General features: G+C 40.0%; 1 protein-coding gene across 1 annotated transcript in view; it reads left to right on the top strand.

Annotated features, from left to right (window-relative positions):
- The window catches only part of LOC115095960 (VPS10 domain-containing receptor SorCS1-like), a 1,120,107-nt gene that overhangs the window by 968,032 nt on the left and 130,145 nt on the right, over positions 1–21,930 (top strand). Inside the window, 1 exon segment of the mRNA XM_029610345.1 lies at positions 20,765–20,936. Coding sequence (XP_029466205.1) covers positions 20,765–20,936 — 172 coding nt within the window.

Raw genomic sequence — 21,930 nt, 5'->3', positions numbered from 1 at the left:
AAAGCAAGGCTTCAGCCCTGCTATGTAAATTTCATTTGTACTCAACTTCATGCCAAAGTAAATTGTCTTTTCATAGTAGATATTGCTTCATAGTAATGTCCAACAACCTCACGTAGCTATGAAGTATTTGTTATATGAGAAGGCAAGTCGACTGTTTTGCACAAACAAATCGCCCCGATAAGGAAATAAAGGAAACAAATTGTGTACGGCTTAGCAGTTACAGTGCCTTATAAACAGATTTTCAACACAATTGAAAAAAGATAAGTGTCATTATACTGTGCTTCTCTCCAACTTTATAATGCAACAAAAAAAGTGTTTAAAAGTTTAAAAAATAATTAGTGAATTCTTCCCAAGAGATCAATAATTAAAAGTCTGAGCTGTATTACATTTAAGTGGTAGGTGCAAGATATTTGCACCATATTGATGACTTTTGTTGAATATCGGTATACAAAACCAAACAAATAAATAAATAAAATATAACTGCTTCTAAGCGATTTCATTGAAAGCTCTTTCTTTTTATAACGGTCTCAAAAATATATTGGTGGTTTTTAGTTTGTTTCTGTTGGTTCGTTTGATATTATTAAGTAATGTTCTTGCAGTGCATTGTTAATCTGCAGTGTTTAGAATGAGTGTTTTATGGTGTTGGCTTTACCCTGCATGATTTTGTCTCTTCCTAGGAAACCGCTTGCTTAGAATAGTGATATCACAAGTTAATGGATAACATAGTACACTACTGACATAGGCTAAGTGCAAGTTAGTTGTTATATTTTAGGAAAGGATTGTTTTATGGTGTTGGCTTTACCCTGCATGATTTTGTTTCTGCCTAGGAAACCGCTTGCTTAGAATAGTGATATCACAAGTTAATGGATAACATAGTACACTACTGACATAGGCTAAGTGCAAGTTAGTTGTTATAACCGACACGATGTGCAAACGGTTGTCGGTATATAAAACTGTTTAAATAAAATAAATATTTTAGGAAAGGATTGTTTTATGGTGTTGGCTTTACCCTGCATGATTTTGTTTCTGCCTAGGAAACCGCTTGCTTAGAATAGTGATATCACAAGTTAATGGATAACATAGTACACTACTGACATAGGCTAAGTGCAAGTTAGTTGTTATATTTTAGGAAAGGATTGTTCCAGGATAACAGAATTTCACACAACCAGCAGTCATTATTCCCTAAGAGGAAAAAACGACTTCATTTAACTCAGTGACATGTGACAGAATACTTTGCGGCGTGCTGTGTTAAACTGTTGATCAGCCTGACTTGCTGCAGCCAGTGAAGAAGTCTGATATTGGCTTCCAGTTCCCAAGCTTTATCTTGACTGCTGCTGTATTTATTCTAGGCTGGACTAAGAAATCAAGGAAAACGAGGAAATCATTCTCTATTGCACGGTGGGTCCTCTACGCTAGAAATTATTCTCTAGGCTATGGAAGGCAAGGACACCTCTTTTGGGACCCATGTCAGACTTGGAAAACAATAAAGATGTATATATATAAAACTTGCTGCTAATAGTAATTTCTCTATAGGTCTACCTTCATACGATGCCAGAATATGGTTATCGTGCTGATCAGCTCTATAATTATAATGAGAGCTTTGTTAATCATTAGGTGACCAAGAACTGTGCTGTTCTATTGCTGCATAATATTTATAGTCCAGGAAAATAGACAATAAAGTAGTACTGAAAAAGTACTTATCTGAAAATCCACTTGAAATAGAAGTTTTAACTGTCCAAAACTTCTATTTCAAGTGGATTTTCAGATAAGTACTTTTTCAGTACTACTTCATTGTCTATTTTCCTGGACTATAAATATTATGCAGCAATAGAACAGCACAATACTTGGTCACCTAATGATTAACAAAGCTCTCATTATAATTATAGAGCTGATCAGCACGATAACCATATTCTGGCATCGTATGAAGGTAGACCTATAGAGAAATTACTATTAGCAGCAAGTTTTATATATATATCTTTATTGGTTTTCTTGCACTGCTTTTGGGTTTGATTTTTGAGACTTGGAAAACAAACATTAAAATAGAATTTTTTTTCTAAAAGAAAGAACTCCTAAAATACTTCCACAAGATCTATTCTTCTTTTCTTCCACAGAAACAAAAAGAGCCTCCCATTCTCTTATGATAACTGCACGTTAGTGATGTGCAGCCTCAAAAAGTCTGTTTCACTTTGTTGAACTGGTACCTTATAGACTAATTTATTGAGGCTTAAGTTTGAGGACAGAGTACATTTCATCAGATGCATGAAGTCATTCCTCAATAAACTGGTTAGTCTATAAGGTGCAAGCCACCTCTTCTCATTTTTGCTACACCAGACTAACACGGCTATCCCTCGGAAGATATACACATAAACTAACATATTTTATAATGTAAAAACTGTCTGCAATACTTAAATATACAATCTGAAGATCTTTCAGTTTGTTTTTTCATTTCCTATCATTAGTATTGGAACAAAAAAAAAAAAATCATTTTTTTTGTTCCATTTCTTTTTTGTTCTACATTGAAGTAAATGGAGTAAGGCCCCATTGACTTCACTAAAAAAAAAAAACAGAAGACCAGGCCAAGGCCTGAGCTGTGGCCCAAGGCATGGCCCAGGTCTGGGTCTGATGCCGTGGCCTAGCAAAGGCCTAGGCCCAATCACTGAGACCCGGGCCTGGGGCCTAAACCTAGGCTCAGGCACTATGCTGCTATCTAGCTAATGCCCCTTTCCAGAGCTGATTTGTACCCTGCGACGCCTGCTACCTGCAGTATAAGGTCAAAAGTTCTTTAAAGGTTGATTTTAAAAGCCTTGCGTGCATAAGTGATCTGAACGGGAGCTATGGTGAAAAAGTAGACAGGGCCAGGAATGATGCACATAACTCCAAATTTTCCTCAGCTGGCATGCACATCTCCCCATTAGGCAAAGGAGTCCAGTGAACATGGGGGAGAGGGAGAGAGAGAGAGGGAGAGAGACTCTTTATCAAGTTCAGTCTGATACTCTATATATGGACCATTGGAAGGGGGCAATTTTATTTGGGGTGAGTTTTCAGGAGGTGGGTTGGGGTTAGGGGGGGTGGTGTTATAGGCACATTCAGAGGTATCCATCGTAAAATTGACATCAGTAAAGAATTTTAGACCTTATAAGTGATAAAAAGGAGTTGATTTGTCAATGCAGCTTGCAGAGACTGCAGAGTACAATCAACTCCACTTTTTCAAACTTTCATCACTTATAAGGTCAAAAATTCTTTACTGGTCCATATATAGAATATCAGACTGATCCTTATAAAGAGTTTCTCTCTCTCTCTCTCTCTCCCCTCCCCTCCTGTGCCTTTTTGGGAGCTGTAGCAAAGTGGCACACGTATGACCTGACCTTCATTAACAGTCACCTCCTAGAAAACATATAAACAGAATACACACAAATTCCATGTTGAGACCACTTCCTTATTAAATCCCAGATCAAACACACATGTCCAATAAAGATACAAAACACAGCACCAGCGGAATTCAAATCCCGCCCTCCCTTTGATATAGATATACTAAAAGAAAAATTACACGAAGAACTAACTCACTGCAATCATACAAACATCCACACTGCAACGACCGATTGGACAAACAGAACCACGGAACTGGCAAACAAAATAAACCCCCCAAAAATGGCCTGCATTAAAGAACCAAAACAAATAAACCCATGGCATAACGAACAAATCAAAGAAGTGAAGCGAACCCTCAGAAAGAAAGAAAAGGAATGGAAAAGGAATAAAACAATCGAGTACTTAACAAAATACAGAAAACAACTGGCTTACTACAAAAAAGTAATTCTTGAAACCAAAAAGAAATATTACAGCACAAAAATAGAAAAGCTTGCAAACAATGCCAGAACCCTATTTAACATAATAAAAAAACCTCACCAGTGACAATACAAATAATCACCAGACCTTACAAGAGAATCAATGCAATGAAGTAGCTCAGTTTTTAAAGACAAAATTGAAAAATTAAGAAATAAAATCCCGAACACAACCAAACAAGAGATTAAAATGCTCACAAGGGACGTCAATTTATGGTCAGAGTTCGAAGAGATATCACAAAATGAAGTTGAGAACATGATAAAAAAAACTGAACCCGGCTCCTCACTCAATTGACACCATACCCATAACAGAATTAAAAAAACTAGCCAATACAGTCGCTCCAACACTAACTAATATTATCAACCTCTCCCTAGAAGAAGGATCTATGCCAGACATATTAAAAGGGGCCATAATCAAACCAATCATTAAGAAAAAGAACCTGGACCCCCTAAATCTGAGCAACTATAGACCAGTTTCGAACTTAGCATTAATAGCCAAACTAATTGAAAAAACTGTCCAAAAACAACTAACAGAGCACATAGAAAGTAATAATATATTATATCCTCTACAACATGGTTTCCGGAAACATTACAGTATAGAAACACTACTATTAGCACTATCCGACAATATATTAAGAGGCTTTGACACAGGAACACACTACATCCTGGTTCTGTTAGATCTCTCAGCAGCATTTGACACTGTGAACCAGTCTACATGGTACATGTGGGCACCAACGACATAGGAAAATGTGGGAGAGAGATTCTGGAAGACAAATTTAGGATTTTAGGTAGGAAGCTGAAATCCAGAACCTGTAGGGTGGCATTCTCTGAAATGCTTCCTGTTCCACGTGCAGGTCCCCAGAGGCAGGCAGAGCTCCAGAGTTTCAATGCGTGGATGAGACGATGGTGCAGGGAAGAGGGATTCAGTTTTGTAAGGAACTGGGGAAACATTTGGGGGAAGGGGAGACTTTTCCAAAAGGATGGGCTCCACCTTAACCAGATTGGAACCAAGCTGCTGGCACTAACTTTCAAAAAGGAGATTTATTTATTTATTATTTATTAAAGGCTTTTATATACTGACTTTCTTGATACAAATCAAATCAACTCGGTTTACATCGAACAAATCAAATCAACTCGTTTTACATCGAACTAAGCAGTAACTATAACCAACCAATCAACAAGAGACAATTTAAAGGAGCATAAAGTTACATTATAACGAGGATGCCTTAACTGGGAGTGGGAAAATAAAGAAAGGGAGAACGAAGATAAAGTACTATATACATGCGAGGGAGGCAAGGGGCCGACCTCATGATAACTAGTAAGTGAGATTTAGCGTTTGATTATGTACATAAGTGATGGAACAATTCTAAGTCAGGCTGTTGGGCTAGTACAGGGGAAGTAGAGATAGAGCAGCTTTTAAACTAGAACAAGGGGGAAAGCCGACAGTCACTCAACAGTGCATGGTTCAGAGAAATGTATCCTTGAAGGATACTAATGAAACAAGAGAGTTAGGGCACCCCAACAGAGAGGTTCCATTAAAAGCAAACATAATCCATATGCCTATATGTAAAAAATCACCGAAGCTAATGATTTCTGAATTATCCCAAACAATTGAAAAGCATGTTGTTAATACAAACAAAAAACACACTTTGAAATGTCTGTATGCCAATGCTAGAAGTCTGAGAAGTAAGATGGGAGAGTTCGAGTGTAAAGCAGTAAATGATGAGATTGACATAATTGGCATCACAGAGACTTGGTGGAAGGAGGATAACCAATGGGACAGTGCTATATTAGGGTACAAATTATATCGCAATGATAGGGAGGATCAACTTGGTGGGGGTGTGGCACTTTATGTCCGGGAGGGAATAGAGTCCAACAGGATAAAGATCATACAAGAGACTAAATGCTCAGTAGAATCTATATGGGTAGAAATCCCATGTGTGTTGGGTAAGAGTATAGTGATAGGAGTATATTACCGTCCACCTGGTCAAAATGGTCAGACAGATGATGAAATGCTAAGAGAAATCAGGGAAGCAAACCAATTTGGCAGTGCAATAATAATGGGAGATTTCAATTACCCCAATATTGACTGGGTAAATGTAACATCACAATTTGCTAGAGACATAAAGTTCCTGGATGCAATAAATGACTGTTTCATGGCGCAATTGGTTCAGGAACGTGAGTTATAAGAATACCATATAGAACCTACCCACCCAATCCAAATCTTCTCGTGTTCTTTTGCAGTTAGATGGGTTTCCTGCAAAAGAAGAATTTGTGCACGATTCCTTCAAGCCATTTGGAGAATTTTTTTACATTTTATAAGAGATGAGATACCCCGAGAATTCAAGGAAAGACAAGTCACCTCATTTGCCATGGAAACTAAAACTTAAGTTATTATTAGAAAAAGAAGGAATCAGGGGCTGGAGTCAAGATGGCGCCTCGATTGGCAACATAGTGAGACTGCTCCAGAGTTTTTTTTTCTCTGAAAAGTTTTCTCAGAGGATTTCTACATGCCTCTGAAATGAAAAGTAAAGCAGAGGACTTACCCCTCTATGTCCTCGCTACCTCTGGGACAGAAGACTATCCCACAATGCGCCGTAAAACCGCCAGACGGGCTTGAGTGATCCGGCTGTCGGGTCGCAGGAAGGAGAATGCGACCTGACCTTGGAAGTATTCTCCTTCATTCCTTTGGATCAGATGCTACCTCCCTCTGAATGGGGAACCTCGACACCCCGCCCGACTGGAAGCTCCAATGAGGGCACTCAAGTTAACTGGGCAGAGAGGGTGGTGCCAGGAAGATACACCGCTCAGATACCTGGAAAAACCGGAGAGATTCTCGCCAGAGGCCTTGTGCTGGAAACTGAAGAGGGGCAAGTCAACAGCAGTGGTGAGAACCTAGATTCCATTCCCTCTGTTAGACCTGGCGAAGTTGTAATACCAATAAAACCGGAGATAGTGACATTAGACTCCTTGTGGTCTTTAACATCCACCCTAGCAAAATCTCTTTTGGAATGTTTTGCAAATATATGTTGTTTATCATCTCAAATGCGTTTAATGAATGAAAACTCTGAAAATTTCAAACAGGAAGCCGTGGGAAATTTTCAAAAAATGGAAGAAGATATAATGCAAGTTAAAACGGTTCAATCAACTATGGTACAGAACTATGGGGCTATTAATAGAAAAATAGAATATCTGGAGAATGCGATGAAACATCTAAACTTGAGGATTTTAAACTTCCCCAGAGTGGTAGGAGAGTTACCTCATTTGACTATCAAAAGATACTTTAATGAAGTACTTGAGATTTCCACTGAAAAAACTCCACCTCTGGATAAGGTATTCTTTCTCCCAATACGAAAAGTTCAATCAAAGCAAATAACCCCTAATGTTCTTGAGAACTTAACTGATTTTTTGGAATCGTCAGCATATGGAATTGTGGAGAGAACAACACTGTTAATTTCCTTCTTCAATGAAAAAAGATCTTGGAGACATTATGCGGGCTTATTTTAAAAAGACTAATTCAAACTTTATGGGTGCATGTGTAAGAATATATCCCAACATTACAAAGACCACGCAACAGAGGAGGAAGGCCTTCCTTGATTTGAAGCAAGAGATACGGATACTGGGAGCGTCTTTTTTCCTGTGCTTCCCGTGCAAGTGTATTGTAAAGTATAAAGATGATACTTATATTTTTTACCAGCCGGAACAACTGAAGAGTTTTGCAGATGGGAAGAAAGCTTCCATAATATGAATGAAGACGGTTTGAGAGGCTCTTTTTTTCCTCAAATAATTTTCCTTGTTATCTCCTAAAATGTACAGTTACCCATCCCCCCTTCTAGAGGTCTAAAATTTGAATTCATAATTGTTTGTTAATTAAGGCTATATATATATTCTTTTCTGTATTGTAATACCATATTTCATGTCAAAATGGATGCTTTGTAAAGTTTTGAAAAATTAATAAAGAGAAATTAAAAAAAAAGAAAAAGAATCAATGAGAAAAGTGCAAACTAGAAGGCCGCGAGAAGGCACACACACATCCGCTGATCCATAGCTGGATGGATACTAGAAAACTAAGTATACCACTTCATAACCCATGTACAAAAAGTAGAAAAAGATAACTGTCCATAAGGCTGCAGCTTCAAAAATTTAGTATGCCAGAACAACCCACCCCACAAAAACTGGAACAGAGAGCACAAGACTAAAGAAACCAACCCCCAACCAACCCAACCTGTGATTCTTATAAAACCAGGAAGAAACAAAATTCCCTTCCAGGCACAAAACTCCTTGAGTGGAAAAGACATCTGGACTCAAGGGGAGGGACAACCCCATTTGAGAACATGTAACCTACCCACACCAGGAACCAAACCCATGCAATCCAAATCAAGGAAAGCAAACCCATCCTCTACAATATGGTTCCAACCAGAAAGCCCAAAACCCATCCCATCGTATCCTCCTCCCAACTCCACAAGTTGTTAAGCCTTCCATTCCAACATAAAAAGAGAAAGAGGACCCTTCTGCCATAGGGATGTCAATACAATAGCAGAAACAAATACTGAAAAGAAGGAAAATAAGAACACATCTGAAAAACCCCTGGAAAAAAAAGAAAAATTAATTACTGAAAAAAAGAACAAAAAACAATATGGTATAACAGAAAAGTTGGTAAGCAAGAACCAGCAGGATTTTATCTGTATCCTGAGTGTCAAACAAAAATAAATGATACCAAGTACTCTAAGCACTGAGATGCAATAAGGAACAGAAAATAATGCCAATAAATAGCATTCAGGAACTGCGAAAGATAAAACTAGGGGACACATTAACACTGTCAAATATACTGTTTGCCAGTGCCTATAAAATAAGAGAGGCATACAGAATACAGTTCGTAGGTATACACTGGAAGAAGAAAAAAAGAAAAGAAAATGTAGTGATACCCATACCCACTGTCATAGTGTTTCACGTATTCATTTATTAATTTAAAAAACCCACATTTTTTCAAAATAAGTCCTGTACAACATCTCCCAGATGAAAAGTTTAAAAAAATAATCCACTCACCAATGAAGACAGTTCAGAACAACAAAAATCAAATTGCTGGCGTCAGCTGCAACATCTCGGGCAAGAAAAAAAAAAAGTGAAAATACAATAAGCATAAACATTGTCTACTAAAATAACAGAGCAGAAAACTAAAGCTTCATTGAGGGCCAAGGATGCAAAAAGCACTATGGTTGTCCAACTGTGAAATAAGGGGGAGAGACCTCCACAACAGATAGGTGAAAACATCAGACCAGCATCTGCCGAAATTTGACTGAGCTACCCGCCATTATCAATAGGAAAAAAAAGATAGAATTATTGAAAAGTTTATTCACCCGTCAAACAGTGTCCATCAGTTGAGCTGCACAGTAATCGTGCAACCATTTTTCCACCGCTGGAACCATATCCAGCATAACAGACATGCCCTTTTTGAAAACCTTCAATTTTGCAGGATAGAACATGGCATAGCGAAGGATTAAACTCATCAGTTCTTTCTTGATCCCGGCAAACTGCTGTCGCTTTCTTTGAAAATCAGGAGAAAAATTAGACAATATCAAGATATGATGGTCATTAAAGCTCAGGTTTTTAACATTTTGGGCTGCAGAAATAATCAGATGCTTATCTGTAAAATTATGCAGCTTGATAATAATCACTTTTGGTCTCCCACCTTGAGATGGCATTGGTGCCAAAGCCCTATGCGCACAGTCCAATTTTAGATAATTGTGAGTTGCTTGCATTTGAAGTATGTGAGGCAGCCATGTTGAGAAATTTTAACTGCTTCAGCCCCTTCCATACATTCAGGAACTACTAAAATTTGAATGTTGCAGCCACAAGAATGATTTTCCAAGTCATCTAACTTGTCCATGACTACCGAATAATTTCTCTCCATCTTCTCCAGCTTAGCAGTAGTAGCCATAGTTGAAATTTCCAAGTCAGTAAGTTTGCCCTTGTATTCTTCCAGGTGTTCCGAGTTCCATGCACATTCCGCACTATTTGTGCCACTTTCTCCATGATGACATCCAAGCGAGAGTCCAGTTTAGCAGAGATTTGCTCTGCAAAGTTATCCCGCATCTCCTTGGATCCCAACGCAACAGAATGGTCTTCAACCAAATCATCCTCCAAAAAGGAGCTGCCATCTTGCAGCGCTTTGTCCAAGAAGGCCTTGTTCGTGTAGTTCGCCGGTTTAGTTCTACCTTCTTTATTCACCCAGAGAGATCGGATCGAGCGCTTCTCCATGTCTGCAACTGGAGGCATCGCTAACACTGGCAGCTGAACAGCAGAAATAGTAGAAAATGGGTGAATGAACAGGAGGTAAGCGGGAGCTCAGTCAACATGTATCTGCCTGCTTCAGAGCATAACTGGAAGAAGAACATCACATTCTTGAATATCAATCCATTTTCCTTCTTTTTCCATTTAGAATCAGCTACCAACTCACTTATTCTGAACGCATCAAAAAATACCAAAGAAATGCTACACAAAATAAAGTTACTTCAAAATCACTTTTACAAACTTTTCCTAATACAAACCACAAAGGTGTAGATTTTATAACATGTGCGCTCTGGCCTCCGTCCTGCCCCGCCCCTCAGCCCGCCCCTTTGAAGAGCCCCGGCACTTGTGTGTGTTCTGGGGTTTACGCGTGTGGCCGGGCCTTGCACGCGCTGCGTGAGTTTTAAAAGGGGCCCGGCCACACGCGTAAACCCCGGGATTTACATGCACAGACCTTTTAGAATCCACCCCTACCTTCCAACACATCACAGGCTGACTCCAATCCCTGATAACTCCTTTAGACTTCTCCCAACCTAGCAATATGTTCTTAAGTGCAAAACTAGCTCCAGGATTACCCCACCCATAAGGAATGACAATCCCGTAATGTGACCTGCAACTGCCCTTTTTGAATAACCTTGTCCTAGAGCAAACAACACATATCTTCCAAACGTCTGGAACCGGTCCTGATCACTATCCTAACCACAGCAGAAGTTCTGTTATTTTCTGACATCCACGGGAATATGCTGCCTATGTTGCTGGCACTCCTGAATTGTGAAGCAATTCCCATGTCACTGGGGTTCCATAACTCCATAAACATTCTGAAACGGCTGCTCCCTCCAAATCCACTCCAGGTGCTAGTTTCCTGAAAGCCGGCCACTTAAAAAGAGGCAAACAATCAGCAATTTTATTATAACCTGGAACAATTTTAGCCTGCACAGTAACATTACTCTGTAAACAACAAAGTACCAACTCTATCATCAATACAGATACCCAAGGTCATTTTGCTGAATACCTATTAACAATGTCTATGACTGCACGATTATCACACCAAATACCACTTTTCTATTCACTGCAACCACTATAGGAAATAGCTGTAAAAAAATGTGATATTCTTTGTGATCCCAGAATTTTTCCATTCCTCAGGCCAAAGTGCTGCACACCATGCACCACAACAATAGGTACCAAAACCTTGACCCCTGCAGCACCTGAATATAATTCCAAAATATTACTAGATAAAGCTTCAGACTGCCAAACTGATAAGCCATTGAATTCCTGCAAAAAAGTCTTCCCATATTCCTGTTGTGATTCTGATAAAATTATATTTTCTTTGTCTTCCTGCCATAGATGCTGATGATCTCCTTAAAAAAAAGTCCTTCCCATAGGTATGACTCTTCAAGTAAAATTTAAACTGCCAACCAAGGATTGCATACATTTCAAAGTCGCTTTTTTTCACACCACAAGCCACCTTAACCAAATCCCATAATTTTTTTACTTGGTTCACAGGTAAATGAGAGGCCATTTGAACCATATCTATTTCAATTCCTGAAGAGGTCAAAATATGAGCCGGACCCTCAGTTTTTCATGAGCTAATGGAATACCAAAGTTACCTGCCACATCTGGAAAGCAATGCAACAATTGCTCACAAGTATCAGTCATATCTGGACCCACAAAAAAGTCATCCAAATAATGTACTATATTCTTAAATCCTGATAGCTGCATCATTAACCAATGCACAAAAGAACTAAAGGCCTCAAAATAGGAACAAGAACAGGAACAACCCATAGGTGAACATTTATCAAAATAATACAGATCTTGAAAATGGAAACCTAATAAAACGAAAACAAGAAGGATGTATCAGTAATAATCTGAAAGCTGATTCAATATCTGCTTTAGCCATCAAGGTATAATATCCACACCTTCTCACTAATGCAATAGCGCTATCAAATGATGCATGCTGAACCATACAAAATTCTCTCGCAAGAAAATCATTTACAGAACCACCAGCTGGATATGACAAATTATGAATTAATCAAAACTTTCCAGGCTCTTTTTTAGGTGTTACTGCCAGTGGAGAAATGAACATGACAGCAAAAGGCCTGGACTCAAAAGGATCTGCAATTCTACCTAATGCACGTCAGCTTCCAATTTTTTTACTACTGCAGTATATCCTGCAATCTCTGCACTGATACTAAATTAGCTACTGTATTATTCACAATACCCCACAATAAGGAATAACAAACCTAGAATCAAATTCCTGCAACAAAAGCTTAGCATCTTCTTCTTAATTATATTTTTGTATCCAAGGTTTCATAGCTCACAATTTAACCACTATTGGGGCATGCTGAAATACCATTTCATTATTTTGCTGATTGCACACCACCAACCTGTCTCAGCTTACCACATTTTAAAGCTGAGTGATTGGCTGTACAATTTGCACAGATGTGATAAAATTTACATTATTTGGCAAAATGATTAGTGGCACGGTTTAAAGGTGATGTGAAAGAGTCTATTTTAGCCAAAACAAATCCTTTAAAAATTAGAAGAAGGCTCCATCTGAAGAAAATTGAAAAAAGCATAAGCATTGTTAAGTGTAAAACATTGATGAGGCACAGTCTAAAAGAGAATTTGAAATGAAGTTGGCTATAGAGGTAAAAACTCATAATAAAACCTTTTTTAAACATATTCAAAGCAAGTAACCTGTGAGGGAATTGGTTGGACCAATAGATGACCGAGGGGTTAAAGGGGCTCTTAGGGAAGACAAGGCTATTGCATAAAGACTAAGGGGCGGATTTTAAAAGGCCCGTGCGCGTAAATCCGGAAGGATTTATGCACGCAGGGCCCTCGCGCGCCGGCGCGCCTAAAGCCCCGGGACGCGCGTAAGTCCCAGGGCTTTCGAAAAGGGGGTGGAGGGGCGTGTCCGGGGGCGTTCCCGAAACGACGCGGCATTTCGGGGGCGTGCCCCGGCATTTCGGGGGCGGGCCTGGGGGCGTGGCGCTGGCCCGGGGGCGTGGTCGAGGCCTCCGGGCCAGCCCCCGGGACCGGAGGACAGAGCGGGGCTGCCGGCGACGCGCGCAAAGGTAAGGGGGGGTTTAGATAGGGCCGGGGGGGGTGGGTTAGGGAGGGGAAGGTGGGGGGAGGGCGAAGAAAAGTTCCCTCCGAGGCCGCTCTGAAATCGGAGCGGCCTCGGAGGAAACATGCAGCTCGCGCTGGGCTCGGCGCGCGCAGGTTGCACAAATGTGCACCCCCTTGCACGCGCCGACCCCGGATTTTATAAGATACGCGCGGCTAAGTGCGTATCTTATAAAATCCAGCGTACTTTTGTTCGCGCCTGGTGCGCGAACAAAAGTACGCGCTCGCGTATTTTTTAAAAATCTGCCCCTAAATGAATTATTTGCTTCTGGGTTTACTAATGAGAATGTTGGGGAGATACCGGTTCTGGAGATGGTTTTCAAAGATGATGAGTCAGAAGAACTGAATTAAATCACTATGAATCTGGAAGATATAGTAGGCCAGATTGACAAACTAAAAAGTAGCAAATCATCTGGAATGTATGGTATGTACCCCAGGGTTCTGAAGGAACTAAAAAATGAAATTTCAGATATATTAGTTAAAATTTGTAACCTATCATTAAAATCATCCATTGTACCTGAAGACTGGAGGGTGGCCGAAATAATCCCAATATTTAAAAAGGGTTCCAGGGGCGATCTGGGAAACTATAGACCAGTGAGCCTGACTTCAATACCAGGGAAAAAAAGTGGAATCTATTCTAAAGATCAAAATCACAGAGCATATAGAAAGACATGGTTTAATGGAACACGGCATGGATTTGCCCAAAAGAAGTCTTGCCCACAAATTTGCTTCTTTTTTTTGAAGAGGTTAATAAACATGTGGAGAAAGGTGATCCAACAGATGTAATGTATTTGGATTTTCAGAAGGTGTATGACAAAGTCCTTCATGAGAGACTTCTAAGAAAACTAAAAAGTCATGGGATAGGAGGTGATGTCCTTCCCATGGATTACCAACTGGCTAAAAGACAGGAAACAGAGAATAGGATTAAATGGTCAATTTTCTCAGTGGAAAAGGGTAAACAGTGGAGTGCCTCAGGGATCTGTACTTGGACCAGTGCTTTCCAATATATTTATAAATGATCTGGAAATGAATATGATGAGTGAGGTAATCAAATTTGCAGATGATACAAAATTATTCAGAGTAATTAAATACAAGTGGATTGTGATAAATTGCAGGTGGACCTTGCAAGACTGGAAGATTGGGCATCCAAATGGCAGATGAAGTTTAATGTGGACAAATGCAAGGTGATGCATATAGGGAAAAATAACCCATGCTGTAGTTACACGATGTTAGTTCCATATTTGGAGCTAGCAGCCAGGAAAAGTTCTAGTGGATAATACATTAAAATCCTCAACTCAATGTGCTGCGGCAGTCAAAAAAGCAAGCAGAATTTTAGGAATGATTGGGAAGGAAATGGTGAATAACACAAAAAATATTGAAATGTCTCTATATCATTCCATGGTGAGTCTTCATCTTGAGGACTGTGTACAATTCTGGTCACCGCATCTAAAAAAAGATATAGTTGTGATGGAGAAGGTACAGAGAAGGGCGATCAAAATGATAAAGAGGATGGAATAGCTCTCCTATGAGGAAAGGCTAAAGAGGTTAGGGCTGTTCAGCTTGGAAAAGAGACAGCTGAAGGGGATATGATTAGAGGTCTTTAAAATCATGAGAGGTTTAGAATGGGTAAATGTGAATTGGTTATTTACTCTTTCTGATAATAGAAGTACTAGGGGGCATTCCATAAAGTTAGCAAGTAGCAAATTTAAAACTAATCGGAGAAAGTTATTTTTTCACTCAACGCACAATTAAGCTCTGGAATTTGTTACCAGAGGATACGGTTAGTGCAGATAGTGTAGCTGGGTTTAAAAAAGGTTTGGATACATTTTTGGAGAAGTCTGCTACTACTGGCATCAGTAATATGGGATCTACTTAGTGTTTGGGTACTTGCCACTGTTGGAAAGAGGATGCTGGGCTTGATGGACCCTTGGTCTGACCCAGTATGGCAATTTCTTATGTTGTTATGTTCTTACAGTTTGAAAATGGACAGACCTATCTATTGAATTTCCAACAAACTTCAGCCTCTCCAATCTGCTGTTGCCCGAGGGCCACCATTGTTGCTCCAGTCTTAAAGGACCTTCCCGCAACCGAAGCTGTCCCAACCTGCCCTTTACTTCCAATTAAACCTGTCTGCGCCTAACTCCTATAAGTCATATGTAACAGTCAAAGGTTTACATCTTGCATACTGCAAGACATATGTCTATTCTCCTTCATCTTATCTATACATTTTCTTCATAATTTAACCACGCCCAACCTTCAAATTTTTGATGCACTTCCAATATTGCATCAGCATAAGCTAGCATTGCACCATACTGATCCGGAGCATGCCTACCATAAACATTCGCCAAACGCAAAAATAACCTCACCCAATTAATAATATTCCTAGGAATTCTTGTTTCTTTCTTAAATTCATCATCCATCTTTCTCCTTCTTCTAACTTCCCTTCTCTTCCTACGGCCCTCTAGCAATTTAAAAATACCTCTGTAATTGCGCTTCCTAATCTTTTTTTCTCAAATATTTCAGAACTGATTCCCACAGTTCTGTTAAATTACCTACAGCAGGAGGACCTCTCTCTGGTATCCCCTTATCATTTATCAATATTAATCTGACTCAATAACACCGGCCTCGTATCGCTAGAGGAAGAAGAAGAGGATGATGATGTACTACCATCAGAACTAGTTGAGGACCCTGAGCTATCCCTTCTTCTATACTTCTTTCTCCTCTTCTTAGCTTTGCTCTTTTGACTCGCTTCGCTTATGCCCTAAGCCTGCACACCCATATGCATCAGACCTGAACTTCCATCTGCAGTGGCCCCCATTCTAACAGCCGCCGGCTTTGAAGCATCATTCCTTGTAAAAATCTCCACCCACTGACTGACCGCCATGGACATTCATCTCCCTCTCTTCTTGCAAATCTTCAGATTGCCCTTCTTGATCATCTCCATCTGGTTCTGACAGCATTGTGGATTGGTCACTTAGAAAAACATTACCACCATCCCCTATCCCGCTCTCCCCCCACACTCTGCCATCAGATAAACCTCCCCTCTGCACAATATCCCCTTCCGTAACCAAAGTCATATTACCAGTATATTGATTATTCTTCACTGCCACATCCTTATAAATGTGCCCCTCTGCCTCCTCTAATTCTGCTTCGCCCCCTTTTTCCTGACATTGTAGTCTGACTCCCATCTTCCTCAATCCTATTTGTATGAGGAAGCACATCATTATCTACCCTACCTCTCCCTCTGCTGCTAACTACCCTTCCCCCTCTGTTCAACCTTGCACCCCTTGTACTTCCAGCTCTCCTACTCCCTGTTTGCTCTTATAACCCTGGAATTATTGCATGCGTGTGCCTTGAATGATGCAGCCTTGCAGCACTGTGAGGGACAACACTCCCTTACAGAAACCTTTTTTACCTCCCCTTGTCAGCGCTCTCTTATGCATTTCAGTTCCCCCTTGCTGGTAGTTTAAAACAGTGACCTTACTCCCAAAGCTTTCTTTGATCCCACTGCTCTCTTTCCTCACATTACCTCCTGGGCTGACTTCACTGAAATCCCCTCATTAATTACCACAATTTATTCGGTGCCGCTCTTAACCCGGCTCTCTGAATCTTAATTGCTTTCTTTAAAACTTCTTGCTGCTGTGGCACTTCAGCAGTTAAAGTATCTGGCTTTGCCCGGGAGCTTACACTGTTTCTTTTTTGCAGCCCACCCACCCTCTGTACCACCGACCATATTCACCTTAACGGCCCATCTCCTCCCAGCCTCCCTCACACTGCAAACTGCTATGCTCTTCTGCCATCCCACCGGCAACTCCTGCCTCTCTATCAGCAACATTCACTCTCTGCCTTTCAACTTCCACTGCTACTCCTTCCTCTCCTCCCCGGTGAATCTCTTCAGATAAATTCATCTCTGACTGCTGGTCCCCTCCTCAGCCACCTCACCTGACCTTTCCCAGACATGCCGGCTCAAAACGAGCCAGCCAACCTACCACTGAACCACCAATATACAGGTACAATTGAACCACAGATAAATGAATACCTAGAGCCTTTTCCACACCAGTGCTCCTATCGCTGAGGAGAGGGAAAAAAAGGCGGGAAAAATCTTAAAACTGTCCTTTATCTCTCACATTACCTGTGCCCTCCCCCTTCCCCCTCCCTTATCCCATTAACATTCTAAAGTATCTGCCAATCACCAGCCTCAGATTCCCAGCAGGAACTCTCCCTCTCACCACAAATCCTCTTTTCCTTCTTCTTCCTACCCCACCCCCAAATATTTTACCCCAGTTAAACTACTAGAAAAGTCTTCCCACAGTCCTCCCCTGGTAACACTGTTAAATGTGTCATGCAAGATAAACCTGCCTGACTTCTTTCTTCTAGAAAAAAATGAATACAATTGGATCTAAAAACATAATAATAAAACGTCGAGAAAGAGCTGAAAACTGCTTCTCGGACCCTGTGGAGGAGAAAATTACAGCTTTAATGGCTTGGATTTTAGTCACACAATTTGATTGCATTCTGTCAAAGTTGACAAAGCATACTGATTTGTATATCCTAAAGGTAAAGAAGTAGTGAAAATATTACAATAAAAATCTCCAGATAATTAAGGTCCTCAGCACACAGTAGTTGTGTGACCAGATTCTGAGAAAAAAGGTTGGGACTGATTTCCCGTAGGTTGAAAAAGAAAGGAGAGCCTTGGTAAAGTGAGAAATGTACTGCAACACATGAATCACTGGAGCCGTGCGTTTCATGATTCTTCTAGCATTTTTTTTTCTTTTTTTTTTAGCAGTAGCTTTAATCCTTCTGCTTTGGCAAAGATCGTAACCTAATTGTGTCCCCAGTGAGATCAAGAAGGAGAATCTCAATCTCATCCAAAAAGCCAGGATGGAAACTTGCTCATCTTATAGCTTAGACTCTGGCCAAAAAAAAAAGATTTGGCTAGAGCTCTAGAAATTTTACTTTAAAATAACGAAAAAAAAGCTTGCTTTCTTAAAGTAAAAAAGGCAGATTATAAAAGGCTTGCGCGTGCAAGATACGCACGTGAGTAGGCCACATGGGAGCTACGCGGATTTCAAATAGCTGGGAGAAGCACTCACGTACATCGATGTACGCGTGCCCAGAAAAAAATGGACGGGGCATTCCGGAGGCGGAGCCAGCACTGACGCGCTAGGCCTTCAATTTTCTCAGCCAACGCACGCATGTTGCACGCGGCAAGATACACAAATTTACGGGTGCGCGTGCAACCCTTTTAAAATCAGCCTTAAAATCTGTAACCGGTTAAGATCAGGGAGAATATTAGATAGATATGAAATATTCCTGTGATTGCAAGGAAGCCAAGGAATGAGAAACTGGGAAATCCTTCAATTGAATCCTTCTTAAGATACTGCTGTGGAATTAAGACCGATTCTCAATGTTTGAACTATTGCTTGTCCTTAATAGGTAAATAAGAAACGTCTGGAGTATGTTGGAACGGCTTTTGAAATGATTTCAAAACTGCCCTCACTGGTGTAAAAATACCTTTTACTCACAGAGTACTTTCCCATTGAAAATTATCCTGGAAAGACGAATCTTATTCGTTTACACCTTCTAATTTGTTTGGGTCGTTTTTTTCCAAGAAAGACTGCGCACAAACTTTAAGAATTCGAAGGTGTGCGAGTAAATGCGCAACCCCCCTCCCCCATCCCACGGAAAAGAATGCTTCGTCACGCTGCAGGTATCAGTGCGAGCGCGGAGGTCTTTCGTGCAAAACGTTTACCAGCATAATGAATTACCAGGCGCTCCGTTATGCGAAAGCCCATTTCTGTGGGTTAAGCATTGTTTTCACCCATGGATGTGACCTGAAAAATGACCTTCTCATTGTTTTGTTTTTGCTCTAACACACTCTGAGCTCTGCTTTTGTGAAAAAGCAGGAAACAGTTTTAAAATAGGAACATAGACTGTTCCGTGGCTGATTGAATTCACAAACAAGGAACTTGGAAGCCAAATGATTGTTTATCGTAACTACATTTACATAATTATGGATATTAAGCCATTTTCCTGTTGATGCTTCCGCCCTCCCCCCATCATTGTTGAGTGGAATTTCATCTCATTTGCTCTGATTATTCAGATGTGTGAGAAAGCTATGAGAGAGAATTTAATGATGGGTTTTATTATTATTATTATTTTTTTGTCTTCTATTGTTCAAAAATAATTGCAAATGAATGAAAGGAAAGTAAAGACAAAACAAAACACAGAACACAAATAGCAGTAGCAGCACTATTAATGTACAGTAGCTGCGGCAGACGGACGTAACTGCAATTTGCATACAGTGATAGGCAGGTACGGACCTCTTGGCCTACCCAGTCTGCCCACATTACCACCTCAGAGCCAACCCATCTCTAGTCTTCTCCCCACGAACCTCGGCCCTGGGTGTAGAAGACCCCAGTCATGCCTGAATTCTGTGATCACAAGTTCATTTTCAAAGAGGGGCTGGTCACGGAGTTCCCCTTTGTAAATCTAATCAGTATGCACAATCTTTAAGGCTGATGCAATAATCTGAGCATTAATTAAAAAACTGGGCTTTGGTTCCCAGTGCACATTTTTTTAACACTCTGGTTACATTTTTATTTTCACTCCTGATTCAGTAAGCCAGTGCATCGGGAGTTAAAAAATGCGCAAAAACTTTAAAATCCGAACGCACATTTTAATTCAGGAAGGGAGAGGGCAGCCTTGGAGAATTTTCTTAAAAACTGCATATAAAAATGTATCTAAACTCATTGAGTCAGCTGTCGCAGGCGAAAGATGACCCAAAACATATCAGGAAGTCGAGTGAGAACAGCTCTATAAGAGAAATGCAAGGGGAACAGCACCTTTTTATCCTTCTGCGTTTATACCCCACCAGACCATTAACATGCGAGAAAATAAAAGAAAGATATTTATTGAGAGTCCACCATTTGCATACAAATAATTTTAGATAACGGACCCAAACATTCATTTAAGAGGGCAAAACTTCATTCTTAATAGTCTCTTAAGAACCTTTAATGAACACCAGATAAAGTAAAATTGATTATCTGATGGGACACACAAATATCAGTATGGCGTAAATAAGCTTGTCATGTGAGAGAATGAAACCCAACCCAACCATAAAATGATTTTATGAACTATCAACTCAAAAGTGCAAAAAACATGTTTTCAAGGCAAAATAAGGTATCTGTGCGTTTCACCTTTAATTTATTGCATGACTATGTTTATTCCCTGCTTCGCTTGTCTCCATGGGAAGGATAGCAAAAAATGAAAAATAATTTAACCTGACCTGACCTCACCCCTTTTTTTCATAGCTTTACCTATATTAATGGGGATTTTAAAATGATTTTTTTTTCCCCACGGAGAAATATCTGCTGATCTATGGCATTCCCTTTGAATATTGCTTCTGTCCTGTTCTTGTATTTTTTTTTGTTTGTTTGTTTTTAAAGCAGTTGTCCTGTTGTGCATCAGGCAAGGCTTTTTTTTTAATCAAATCCCTTCTCTTACAGATATAGGAAGGTGGTGTCTAATAACTGTACAGACGGCGTGCGAGAACAGTACACGGCTAAACGTCAGCAGTGTCCAGGCAAGGCTCCGCAAGGCCTCCGTATAGTCACGTCCGATGGCAAGTTGACGGCAGAGCAAGGGCACAATGTGACTTTTGTGCTGCAGCTGGAGGAGGTACAGTACAGCTTCCAGTTTATATACATTTCATGGTCTTTTCCTTGGTTAAGCCTTACTTTTGCAAAAACATGAGGACTCTGCTGGTAATAGTGAGCAAATCAAATATTCCAGTAGCTTTCCGTGATGTATATTTAAAGTGGCTTAATTATTTGTTTTGTAAGTGTTCTATGTATGCAGGGCCAGTGCTAGGTTTTTTTGCTGCCCTGTGAGAACGATTACTGTGCTGCCCCGAATTCATATACCATTCACTTTGAAATAATTCCATTTGTTATAAGTATCTAAAAATAGTCTGCAATTTATTTATTTTTATTTATTTATATGTTTTTATATACCGAGGTTTGGCACAGGCCTTCACTCCGGTTTACAGTTAAAACAACATTTTACATTAAGTACCGATTGAGGTTAAGAATAACATTTTACAGCATGTAACATTAGTGACATTGAACAACAGTATCTAATCCAGATAAAACCTTCCCTCCTAATGGTGAAGGCAGAGGGGAGTTGGTAGTCAATTGGGACAGTTCTTGATGATACAGGTCCCATCATGTGTCTCACCGTCGCGCTCTTGAGAAGTAAAACTAATCTAGATATTGCCACCTGGATATTCTACCTCCATCTTAAACATAATTTGGCCAAGATGGAACTTTTCGGCCCCCTACCTCAAATCTACTTTTTTCCCTTATTTTTTGACTCTGTGGATGACACAATCATTCTCATGATTCCCTCAGCCTTCTTTCAGTTCATCTTTGATTCCTTTCTTTCCTTCTCTATACACATTCAAAACACTACAAATGTGTCCTTTTTTAACTCTACAACATTACCAAAATTCATCCCTTCCTTTCTAAGCATGCTACTAACATGATCATACTCTTGATCTTTTAATTATTCCCACTAAATATATGACCGAGGAGTGTGTTAATTATTTGCATATTGAATGTTTGCGATGGTCTGATCATTTTTTGATCATATTTAAGGTTAGAAAACAATGGTT

This window comes from Rhinatrema bivittatum, chromosome 7 (genome assembly GCF_901001135.1).
Source record: "Rhinatrema bivittatum chromosome 7, aRhiBiv1.1, whole genome shotgun sequence".
In the NCBI taxonomy this organism is placed as follows: Eukaryota; Metazoa; Chordata; class Amphibia; order Gymnophiona; family Rhinatrematidae; genus Rhinatrema; species Rhinatrema bivittatum.
The sequence above is the reverse complement of the archived record's forward strand: the minus strand, read 5'-3'. Positions and strand labels throughout refer to the sequence as shown.